We start from the raw sequence: 12,831 nt of genomic DNA, 5'->3' as shown, positions 1-12,831 counted from the left end.
TATCTATCTATTTCACTCTCTCTCTCTTTATATATATTTATATCTATCTATCTATCTATCTACCTACCTTTCTCTCTCTCTCTCTCTCTCTCTCTCTCTCTATATATATATATATATATATATATATATATATACCGTATATATTTCTACATCTATATCTATCTATCTATCTATCTATCTATCTATCTATCTATCTATCTATCTATCTATCTATCTATCTATCTATCTATCTATCTATCTATCTATCTATCTATCTATCTATCTATCTATCTATCTATCTGTCTATCTCTCTCTCTCTCTCTCTCTCTCTCTCTCTTTCTATATATATATATATATATATACAGGATTGGAAGGAAATTCCCGAAGCAGCATTGTTTCTAAAATTTGAAGTTATTTTTTTATGTATGAATATTACCTTATTTTTGCATCTCTTGTCCTGGAGAAACAAATGGTAGAACATAGAGTTAACATAAAGAATATTCTACTATAGACATTTGGCAATTCGTTTGCCATTTTTTTTTCATGATTTAAAGGCGCACTCTTTTCATCTTAGAATTTCGATTTCCCAGATTGTCCTAATAGTGTTTGTCGTCAAGGATTTGGTTGGCTCACTAAATTTAGTAATGGAAGCATTGAATTTATATTCTCTATGTGTCAATTATTGCGTGTATGATGATAGTTACAAGTGAGACTAGCAGAAATACCCGTCGTGAATGTTAAAATAAAGTTAAAAAAAAATACAAAATAGTTTTCATTACAACATTTCAATTTTTAAATACAAAGCTAGTGATCTATAGACCCTATCCTATTTCTCAATGCCTCGGAAACTTGGAGAGTGTACAGAAAACAAGCAATAAACTAAAGAAAAATACTAAATGTCAAATGGTAAGACAAAATACCAGATACTGAAGTCCTTCGAAGAGCGGGTTCTGCAAAGTATCCACACAATCATTATGCAGTCCCAGCTGCAATGGGCAGGACACGTCTGCAGAATGGAAGACCGCCGCATCCCTAAACTACTCCTGTATGGCCAATTAAAGGAAGGAAAGCGCTCGGAAGGCGGTAAAAAAAAAAACGCTTCAGGGACACCCTCAAAGCTTCTCTGAAAGCGTTCAGCATTTACCCAACCACCTGGGAGACAGAGGCACATGATAGAGCATTTACTTCGTGCTGTGAAAACTTTTTACTTATATTTTACTTACCCTTATGTGTGACTTTCCGAATTCTGCAGCCTGTAGTGAAAGGAATGTGTTTATTATTATTTTATAATGATTTTAGTAAACATTAATCTTATTTTCAAAAAAAAAAAAAAAAGATATTTCGCTTCTTCGTACCCAAAACGAAATAAATATATAAACCGTACACCTGAACTCCAGTAAGGCCCCCAAAGAATGTGGAATCAGCATCCTTAGAAAAAATGAACCTACGATCGATCTTCAAGGCGAGAAGTCACCAGTTTCGGTCATTCTTAAAGCCTGACAGCAAAGAATAAGGGAAAGCCAATAAAACTCATACAAGCCATCAATAGGCTCAGTCTTCCTTTTCCCTAAATGTATTCTGCTTTTCAAAGGATCGGAGATATATGAAGTGAAGAAGCTCTCATTTTCAAATCAAGTAATTGGAAATCTTTGCGATAACTGTGACTAAAATTAGGTAGTTTTTTTTTTTATTATAGCTTTGATATTAAGGCATTATTTTTAATTTATTTTAAGACTTCCTAAATGAAAAATACAATATGATTACATTTGTTATTACATTTCTTTGATTAAAATTAAAAATTAAAAAAATAAGTGAAGGAAGTTTAAATAAATAGGAAAATTATGAAGAAGAAAATATGCAGAGGAAAATAGAAGCAAAACCATTTTTAAAACTCATTTATGATATATGACATGAAATAGACATCTGCCACCTGCTACTACACCGTAGTAGACATGCAGTGTAAAGTCCATGTCCTATTTTTCTTTTTTGAATGTAACCCATTATCACAGCAATGACCAACCACACCCTTAAAATCTATCTGACACCATGGGTCTTAGACGTCTATTAATTAGCCTTATACTCAAGAACAAAATTCAGACGATATAGAGACTCCCCTTTCAGACCCTGCTTTCTAAACGGCCGATGGTTAACGAGGGTGTCCTGTTATCAGCACCAAGACCAACGCCCTTACTTTTATCATTTTATGTCAGGTACCTTTAGAATTGCGTACCATTAGAATTGGGTGGGTTCTTATAATCCCGAAATTAAAATCCCATTTTTCACAAATATTCGAACCCGGGACGCCTTGGTTCGGAAGCCAAGCGCTATACTACTTGGTACCCCGAATTTAGAAAGTCTGACAAACATTTCTGAGTATCAAACAAAAAATGTTTACATTAAATAAATATGATTTCCATTCCTAATTTTTAATACTTTAATTTTTTTTAATTCAACGATCCTAGTTCTAATAAAACGAGAAAATATGAATGAAACCTAAAAATGCTAAAAATAGATTTAAACTTACTTCTTCTCCTCTCTGACCTTTTTTACCTCCCTGGTAAACATGAAATAGAACGTGAATAAGAATTCATATCACCAATGATACATATTTACAATTTCATTTACATTTTAACTTAAAACTATTGCAAAGCATCACTAAACGACACCTGTATGGCCAATTAAGGGAAGGAAAGCGCTCACAAGGTGATCAAAGAAAACGCTTCCGTGACACCCTCAAAGCTTCTATGAAAGCGTTCAGCATTGACCCAAGCACCTGGAAGACGGAAGCACATGATAGAACATTACGGCTTGGTGCTGTGAAAATTGGCGCACAAATTGCAGAGGACATTAGAGCAGCGCTGGCAGAAGAAGTGCGTTAGAGAAAAAAGCAAGGCCATTGACACTAGCTCCAGCTGGAATAACCTGCCCAGTGTGCGGCCGAACATTCCGGGCTCACATAGGTCTCACCAGCCACATGAGGAGGCTTAAAACCCTCAGCCCCCCTGGATGACAAAAGTGTTCATCATTGAACCACAATGGACGAACTACACATTATGATTTTGATTTTTTTATATTGATGAAGATTTTGAAATTATCTTGACAACTTAACTTCTATAAGTTTATTTGGTTCATTACAAAAAAAAAAAAAAAAACAAGGTTACAAAGACAGTTTTTGTGGAAACACAAACTTAAAATCAGCCCCCGAAGTGGTCCACCCAGGCAGGCTTCAATATTTTCAGAAAGAACATCCAAATGAAATTATATTAAAGACAAATGAGAGATAAGAATGGAGAAAGAAGGTTGACAGATCTTGTGTAGTGCCCCAATGGTGCTGCAGATCAAAGGATAGGTGCAAGAGAATGCAAAGTTAGATGTGAACCTGGCCTAATTGGTTCCCCTTTCAGACCTTGTGGTCTATAGGGCAGATGATGTAAAGTTCATCTGTTTTTGTGGCCTACGGTTAACGAGGGAGTCATGTAGCCAGCACAACGACCAACCGCCTTTACTTTACCCCAACTAATGTCAGGTACCCATAAGAGCTGGGTAGACTCAGAGGCGCCTAAGGATTCCGAAGCTGAAAATCCCAGTCTTCACCAGAATTCGAACCCGGGACCCTCGGTTCGGAAGCTAAGCGCTTTACCGAGCCTCTCCTGGTCTTTTCATAATGTAATTGTTTTGAAAAGGCTTAATCTTTCATTCGAATTCTCATACATTTACATAAGCAATAAGTGTTCAAGAAGATGAAGTTTATAAGATTACTATTCGTTTTAAATTAGATCTAACTTATAATGCATACTAATTAGCTTTTTCTCTTTAAAAAACTGCTTGCATAACTGATTTAAAAAATTAGATTTTTTGCTTTCAGGAAAAAAAAAAGTAGCCGTTGCATCAGAACTTTGAATGGTCTAAAATATTGTGATGTCGGATTTTCAATTTCTTTTCTAGTTTACGATATCTAAACGGGACAGACGCACAGACGGACAGACATTTCGCACAAAACTAATAGCGTCTTTTACGCTTTCGGGGGCCGCTAAAAAGAATGACTGTTACAAACTCTAGAGCAATTGTTGTAAATATGTGTTCAATTATTTGGACAGAATAGTGTCAAAATATTTGCAATATTCATCCATCCCTGTGGCGCTACAGATCATGGAGGGCCCTGGCCTGCCTTACCACCTCTCTCCGTTTTGATTTATCCTGTGCTTTACGTCTCCTTGCCTGGATTTTTAGCTGTAGTAGATCCGCCTCTACATCATCAAGCCACCGTGTTCGTGGTCTGCCTTTGGGTCGCTTGCCTTTTTGTTTTTGTCGGAAATATTCTTGGTTCCCCTGTACATTCTTACGAGGTGCCCAACGCAATCTATTATAAGTTGTTTCAGTTTACATGCAGGGGTCTTCCTATAATATAGCTGATATATTTCTTGGTTGGTGCAATTCCTCCATCCGGTTTACTCATATTTGCATAATATTATTTTTAAATATTGCAACTTTTATGATATTGTGGTAGAAAGGTGAGAAGTAAGAAATTGGGCACAACTTGGTGTGACTAAATCTAACTATGGTAATATGACTAGAGCTACTAATGTACTCACTTTCCCTCGACCTTGTGGTCCCCTACTACCTCCCTGTTGAACAGATCATTGAACGTTATAATGTTAAACACAATGGTCTAGTTCTATAGAAGTAGAACTTTCTACAATATATATACAAGGAAAAAAGAAAAAAAACTTTTTAAAAAAGAAGGGAAAGAACTCCGCACTTACAACAATATACATCAATAATCAATAATGTCGAAGTTATTTCCTTTATTTGACATCAAACGAAGAAATTAATTTCATATACTCAGCTGATCAATTGGTTAATTATTCTTTTTAAATGATTCACGTTTTGTTAGGTAGAAAAAATAATAATTGTTTAAGGTTTGCTCTTGATTCAAGAATGAGGGAGAAATAACGTCTTCAATTATATAAGGGGATAAATCCTAAATATTTAGCTATATATGTGAATACTGAAGAATTAATTTCCTTTCTTGTTATCAAGCAAAATAATTAATAAACAATAACTTATTGACTTTTTTAAAAATTGATTCACGTATTGTCTACGCCAATAAATAATTTTGCAATGTTCCAACTTGATCCGACAGTGGCTGTAGGAGAAATAACGTGTTCAGCCTTTCTACCAGACAAATTTGATCTAAGTTTTATAAAAAGGAACATTGCTAGAATGTTCTAGATCTACTCACTTTGCCTTGTCCTTTGCCTCCTCTCTGTAAATTGATATTAAAGAAAAATTGTTTATTTACTTGTGACAAAGAAGTTTTAAAATTTCATTATTTAGGAGGAAAATAGTGCTAGAACTTTCTGGAGATACTTGCCTTGCCTGGTCCTTTGCCTCCGAAGTTTCCTTCCTGTGAAATTCATTCAATAAGAATTTTACATTAATTTGATACTTTATTTTTAAAAAAGCTTATAAAAGAGGAAAAACTGAACATTTACAGTAATATATCTCATTACTGTAAGATTTATTTCCCCATTTTCTATATTAAACAAAATTATGATTCATGTTTTATTAGGGACAATGAATAATTGTGCAAAGTTTCAAATTGATCCGAAAATGGGAAGTGGGAGAAATTATGTGTATTTGTACCAGACAGACACACAGAATGTTTGGTTTGTTTGTTTGACATGTTTCGGATGTTCCTTCAGAGTTGAAGATAATTACTTCCTAGTCCAAACCTCCCGCTGGACGACGGGGGATGGGAGCGGGAAGGGTTTGAACCCGGGACTATCGATAAGTCCGAACGACAGTCCAGCGCACAAACCGCACCACCAGGCAGCGAGTTGATGATGAGTTGATATATGATTGTAATTACTTTCTGCTACACGAATTTGAGCTTAGAAACTCGACAGTGTTGACTCATGCAAAATTTTTGTTTTGTTTTATTAAACACTTCGTTTATCATTGCCAGCATAATAATATGTTTTTATCATACACAGATCGGGTCGAACACTTAGTGAGGTTGTGACAGAGCGTCGCATGAGATTTGCAGGACGTGTTCTCCGACAAAATGAACTACGCATTCTAAGAGTTGCGATGACATGGAGGCCAATACGAGGAAAGCGCAAACAGGAACGTCCTCGTATAACTTGGCGCCACACTTTCAAGGAGGACCTCAGAACAGTGGACACCAGGTGGGAAGAGGCTTCAGACATTGCCAGTGACAGATCTTTGTGGAGACAGCTTGCCACCGAATGCGCCGAGTGGCGCGGGAGGACTTAAGTTTAAGTCTAATCATAGCAATATCTTTTGATGAATTAGCTTAAATTGCATGCCCGTCTCTAGTGACACATTTTAGTTTTTGTTTTCCAATATGTTTCAAATGTGTGAGAACAAAAACTGGTTCATGAGTGAGGCAATCTTTAATCAATTTAACCTGTTCAATTTAATATAACTAGAACCTGATTCAGGCAGCCCATTCCATGCTCTAACAGCACTAGGGAAGAATGAAGACTTGTACGAATTAGTCCTCGTGTATGGAAAAAGAATAATGCTTTTATCTTTGTGTCTCTCTAAGTATTTTATTAGGTTTTTTTTTATTTGTAAATTATGGCTCAGTGTTTTATATATAATTACTTTACTTTTTATTCTTCTGTCCTGGAGTGTCTCTAAACCTAGTCATTTTACTAATGGTGCTCTAATGAAATTAAATATTCTTTTGTTATATATCTCAAGGTCGACTGCAAATCTTGTGATATTTCGCTGACAACAGTAATATTTCAATTTAGCGTCCTTGACATTGCAAATGTTTTTTCTTTCAAAATCTCTCGTATTATTTTAATTTTTCTAGCATTTTTTTTCTTTAGGTTCCATTACATTGTCTCAACATTTCTCCAAAGCACTGGACACAAGACATTCTTTTTAACCTTCGGTCATAGATACGGATGAGCTTAACATCATCGACTCCCATAGATCTTAACTTATAACTTTACATATTTATATAAAGAGAAAAATATCTATTGTATCCATACCTGTCCAGCAAAAAATTCATCGTTGTCATTCTGAAATATTATTTACATAAAATATGATTAAATAAATGAATAAATATATTCGAATAAAAATGAGAGAGAAAGAGAAAAGATGGCTGACTGATATATAGATGACAGAGAAAGGAAAAAGAGAGAGAAACAGACAGTAGAGAATTGGTCTGTCTTTTAAAAATAATAATAATAATAAAATCTAAGTTTAAAAGCCTAGTGTATTTCAGGGATCAATCTCATTGCCCTAAATGTAGGCGCGAACGCCCGTGGCGTTTTCTATGAAACTTAAGTCTTTGTAAAGAAGGCAATGTAGAACTTGTGTTTTTGTGCGTAACAGCCTAAGAAGTTGTCAATAACCTGCTCCATCAGAAACCGCTCTCCTCTTTCAACCAAACAAAGGGGAACAATTCAGAGTTTTATAAACAGAGTGGCGCCAAAAATACAGAATTGCAAATCCAAATCTTTACTAGGCTTCGAACTCGAGATTCTCATTTTGAAAGTCAACCTCTCAACCACCACGCCATCTACCTTTAAAATTACTTTAAAATTAAAACTTTGTTCGCTGCCAATCATAGTAAGTACTATATTTTCAAAAATTCTTAGGGTAATTCTAAAAGTGTAGAGGATGTGTTGCTAAATTAGTTGATCTTATGCTTGCTAGACGAATACTAACAAAGTTTGGTTGATTTCCGAATCCAAGCTAACAAAAAAACATAAATTATATAAATAAAGAGAAAATGTGAGTACATTCAGCACCATATTGCACACATTGTATCAAAACGTTTAATACTTAATCTAGATCTTTGTAGAGTTAAAATTCTCACAGAATCATCGTCATTATTATCGTCTTGGTTGTTTCCTCTACCTCGGCCCTGTGAAGAAATAAGATAAGCAAGAAATAAGATAAGCAAGAAATAAGATAAGCAAGAAATAAGATAAGCAAGAAATAAGATAAGCTCTTCCATGAAACACGCAATTTTGTTCTCATTTTTAATGGTAGATGCATAGCATAATTTGTTAAATTTTTTTTTTTGTTACTTTAAAGTTTCAAAGGTAAACGCTATTATAGAGTATCCGGAACTATCGCTAGTTGGTCTTATCCTGGAAAATATTGAGAGGAAATTATAAGACACGCAGCGCTCAAATTGATTAATGTTCAATTGAAAGGATTCTATTGATCTTTCAACGTTTCGTTATGTAATATTGAACTAGTGTAATCGAAGAAAAAACACTACTGCGCCTATTTATATCACATATTTTAATTCATTTTATTAAAGATTTGCGGATTCATTGTATATATTGTAGTGAATTATTAAATGAAAAGACCTGCATCGTATTTAAGCTACAACAGATAAGTCGCTACATCGTGGAAGTTTTCATAGAGTGACAGGCAGTACAAACCCAAAGAGACAGGCAGTACAAACCCAGAGACAGGCAGTACAAACCCAGAGACAGGCAGTACAAACCCAGAGAGACAGGCAGTACAAACCCAGAGAGACAGGCAGTACAAACCCAGAGAGACAGGCAGTACAAACCCAGAGAGACAGGCAGTACAAACCCAGAGAGACAGGCAGTACAAACCCAGAGAGACAGGCACTACAAACCCAGAGAGACAGGCAGTACAAACCCAGAGAGACAGGCAGTACAAACCCAGAGAGACAGGCAGTACAAACCCAGAGAGACAGGCAGTACAAACCCAGAGAGACAGGCAGTACAAACCCAGAGAGACAGGCAGTACAAACCCAGAGAGACAGGCAGTACAAACCCAGAGAGACAGGCAGTACAAACCCAGAGAGACAGGCAGTACAAACCCAGAGAGACATTTACTACTTTCGTCATTTCTGATATTATTCACGTTGGAAGAGTAAGGAGGCGCACAATGTGTTAAAAAACATAAAAGTATTTAAATAAAAAAAAAACGACGCTTATATAAGGATAAGAACAGCACAATTACTGCATGGTTCTCTCAATACTGCAAGAGCTATCTCCATTTTTTTAATAAAACACACATTAATTAATTAAATATTTCATTAATTAAAAATGATTCGATAACTAATTGGTTCATTTTTTATTCATGTGTTGTCATCGACAATTAATAATTTTTGCAAAGTTTCCATTTGATCCGAGAATGGGAAGTGGGATAAAAAAAAAAACCTATACAAGATTTGTACCAGACCGACAGAGTGAGTTGATATAAGCTTTGTACAAATCTCCATTTTTAAATGTTTCTGATCTTAAGGTGAGCAGACTGTTGGTGTGACTCTACACAAAAGATATTTTCAAACAAAAGATAATACATCTAGATTCTGCAACTTGTATATAGAGCCAGGCTCTATGTCAGTGGTGCTCAAATGTTTTCGGCCATAGGTGGCAATAAAAATTTTCTACCCACGAGTCGAGGACCGCCTCATCAAAGATTGATGTCCATTAAAACCGAGGTTTCAATATGCAAAATGAGTAGAAGTTTGGAGTTGGCATCGCCTCGCGAGTGGGGTTCGTGGGTCAGAGAATGTCCTGAGAAATATAGACTTTGGTCACTTTAGAACTCACCTCGTACAATGCTTGAGGTATGGAGATGTGTACATTAAGAACCTACCGCTCCATGTTTCTGATAAACGCTCTTTCCTCTCTTTCTTCTCTTTCCTCTCTTTCTTCTCTTTCCTCTCTTTCTTCTCTTTCTTCTCTATCCTCTCTTTCTTTTTATCTTTTTTCTCTTTCCTCTCTTTCTTCTCCCCATCCCCTTTTCTAGACTATATATATATATATTTCTCTACATTGCCCAACCATGCTGGACAAGACGCGCGCACGTCGACTATCAAACTCTCAATGAAAAAGTCATGGAAATATAACTCATTTATTTCTGCAAGTCGGACTAGAGTTATCCCAAGTAATTTTCACAGCGACAGAGAGCGCGGCTCAGAAAAAAAAAGTTGAGCGGGGAAGAACAAGTAATCTTATCTGTATATATAATTATCTACGTCGCCCAACCTCCCAGGAAGTGTTCACCCGTCACTAAATGGCGGCGTATGCTACGCTGCGGGTCGGCGAGTGACCTTGAAAGTTAAATTAAAGTAAAAAATTAATTTTTTTTAAATGTTCAGACAAACTAACCTTTCCTCTCCCTTTTCCTTTCGACTTTCCTTGACTTTTTTCTCGGCCAACGCTTCCCTTGCAAACAAAAGATTAGCAGACGATACATTAGTGGACGGGAAATTTCATTTGAGAATAAAAATGTCATTCGTGGAAGATTAATGTTATTCAAGAAAGATAAATTTCATTCAAGAAAGGAAATGTCATGCACGGGAAATGACATTCTACAAAGAAAATGTCATTCTAGGACGGTTAGCTTGTTCTTAAACGAAAATTTATTTAGAGCCGAAAAAAAAAGAGAAAAAAAATCGTAAAACAATTTGTTTACAAACTATGTTAAATTGAATAAAATTTTACTAAGAAGCAGATTTCGTAACTAAAGTACAGTTCACAGAGGAAGGAATGTAACACAGACCCAAAGTTATCTCGTTACATAACGTTGTTTCTAAATAATATTTAAATCATCAAACAGTCCTCATAGCGAAACCACCTTTGCTAATTCTTCGTTGTCCTATATCTCTTCTATACAAAATACGCAATCCATAAAGGCTGTCACGTGCTACGTGTTTTTTTTTTCATTGTTTTATCAATATTATCACGTGGCTATAATGTTGTTTGTTAACGATTGGTGAATGAGGTCCATTATGTGGAAATGTTTTTGCACTTACTTCTTTAGGGCCTTGACCTCCTTTGCGTGGATACTGCAGGGACAGAAAAAACGTTGTTATTAATAAACACACACACACACACACCCGCACACACACACACACACACCCGCACACACACACACACGCCCGCACACAGAAACAAAAGACATATAGGGCTTAAAAGTCAGTTCTTTCAAGTAAAGAGAACATGAAAGTTTCCCTCAGCCAGCCCTGGACAAGTCAAACTTCCTCCATTCACTATATACATGCTAGTTTACAACCAAAAACAAATTATTCACATTGATTATAAATATACATATACATAAATAAAAAAAAGTATTTTAAAAGATAACAAAAAGGTATTTTGTAAATAAAGAAAATAAAGCGGAAATCGGAAAAAAAAAGGTTTGTAAGCAATACACCCCCGCCCCGACAGTAGATCCAACGTCCAGACGGCTTACAGACTGCGCTATTAACGTTGAATAAAGATACATTGATGTTTTTTTTTTTTATTTGAAATGACTGGTCATTGGATTTGCTTTATTGTTTCTTCACCTCCAATCCTGCCCACGTGATCAGTTTGGAAGCGAGTTAAAGAATAGCGAAACTTTCTGTGTAGCAAAGTTATGAAGCGCAAAATCATAAAGCACACAATCATTTATCACACAATCATTTTGCACACAATCATTTTCCACACAATCATTTTCCACACAATCATTTATCACATAATCATTTTCTACACAATCATTTACCATCAAATATTTCAAGTCGTATTCTTCATAATCAAATTTAAAGAATCATAAAACTGTTTAATTTGGTAATTAAAAAAAAAAGCTAAACATTTTCGATTATATAACATCCATCTTTTGGTGGCTACTTACCGAGTAAGTTTCGACTGTAATATAAATTAGCAATATTGCCAGGGCGAACAGAAGCGATTTGGACAACATCTTGTTTCTGAGGAATATAAAAAAAACAACAACAAAAAACATTAAATATCATTGTGAGAACCAATGGAGTCAAAGCACATAGGCCTGTGCAATCACACGCATATACTGACCAGGGCCGGACTTACGGCAGTGCAGTAGCCAGGGCACATTCAAAACCTACAAACACCCACCCTAGAGACGCCACTGAGTACAACTGTTCGTTTGTGGTGAAATTGTGAGATGTAAACAGACGATAACAAAATAAAAAGAAATTATCGCAAAATTAGTTTCAGAAATCGCCAACTCCCTCTATTGGGAGTGTAAAAAATTAAATGTAAATGTATAACACAATATAAATGTGAATTAAAATACATTGTACAGTTAGCTAGCGTATTTTTCTAAGTTGTAAGTACATTATATATACATTATATATACATTACATATGTATATTCGGCCCCCACTCCCCAAATTTGTGTAATGTGGCCCTCGATAGAAAAAGGTTGCCCACCCCTGAACTAAGCTATGCAAATAAGTATCAAAGAAAATTCAGTCAAAGCATATGTCAATAACATGAAAATCTATAAATATTCACATATACCATCAATGCATAAGCACATTTCAAAAATTAAAATATACATTCTATTTGTAGACAACAGCGGTTGCCCTATATAAAAAATGTGCATAATTTTTATAAACTTACCTGTAGGGTCCGTTAGCCTAGGAGAAGACAGAATATGATGTTCTTCTCACTCTCTAAACATCTTTTATACTTTACAGTTCGAACTACTAGGGCGTTGAAATTAATCCCCTTTAATTGTGTGTTATTATCTCCCATTGTCCTAAAGATATAATTCAGACATGTTGATTAACAATGTCGGCAGAAATCAGGTGATTAACTAGTTATTTTTAGACATTAATTTGAAATAAATGACACATGGCCTTTTTTTTTAATAATGATATCTCCATTTCATTTTTTTAAAAGGTTTTCAAACTTATCATTACATATTTATTGTATTTCTAAATCGTGCCCACGCCAAGGGGATTAGGTCGAAACATTCCCCACCTTAACAGTGTAATTATTGTTTATTTATCCCCGATGAGAATTATCCCTATCGGTTGCTAGTTAAGAGCAGAGGAACAATCCTATGT

General features: G+C 35.4%; 1 protein-coding gene across 1 annotated transcript in view; it reads right to left on the bottom strand.

Annotated features, from left to right (window-relative positions):
- LOC106071898 (protein qua-1-like) overlaps positions 1–12,433 on the bottom strand; it is a 28,912-nt gene extending 16,479 nt beyond the window's left edge. The window contains exons 1-12 of the mRNA XM_056015230.1: positions 12,383–12,433; positions 11,635–11,710; positions 10,775–10,807; positions 10,128–10,184; positions 7,841–7,888; positions 7,008–7,037; positions 5,350–5,386; positions 5,222–5,280; positions 4,572–4,604; positions 2,504–2,533; positions 1,203–1,232; positions 416–436 (exon numbers count right to left, since the gene is read on the bottom strand). Of these exons, the coding sequence (XP_055871205.1) occupies positions 416–436; positions 1,203–1,232; positions 2,504–2,533; positions 4,572–4,604; positions 5,222–5,280; positions 5,350–5,386; positions 7,008–7,037; positions 7,841–7,888; positions 10,128–10,184; positions 10,775–10,807; positions 11,635–11,703 (447 nt within the window). The 5' untranslated portion in view covers positions 11,704–11,710; positions 12,383–12,433. The remainder of the gene's footprint in view (positions 1–415; positions 437–1,202; positions 1,233–2,503; positions 2,534–4,571; positions 4,605–5,221; positions 5,281–5,349; positions 5,387–7,007; positions 7,038–7,840; positions 7,889–10,127; positions 10,185–10,774; positions 10,808–11,634; positions 11,711–12,382) is intronic.
- Positions 12,434–12,831: the final 398 nt, after the last annotated feature.

Source organism: Biomphalaria glabrata, chromosome 17 (assembly GCF_947242115.1).
Source record: "Biomphalaria glabrata chromosome 17, xgBioGlab47.1, whole genome shotgun sequence".
In the NCBI taxonomy this organism is placed as follows: Eukaryota; Metazoa; Mollusca; class Gastropoda; family Planorbidae; genus Biomphalaria; species Biomphalaria glabrata.
The sequence above is the reverse complement of the archived record's forward strand: the minus strand, read 5'-3'. Positions and strand labels throughout refer to the sequence as shown.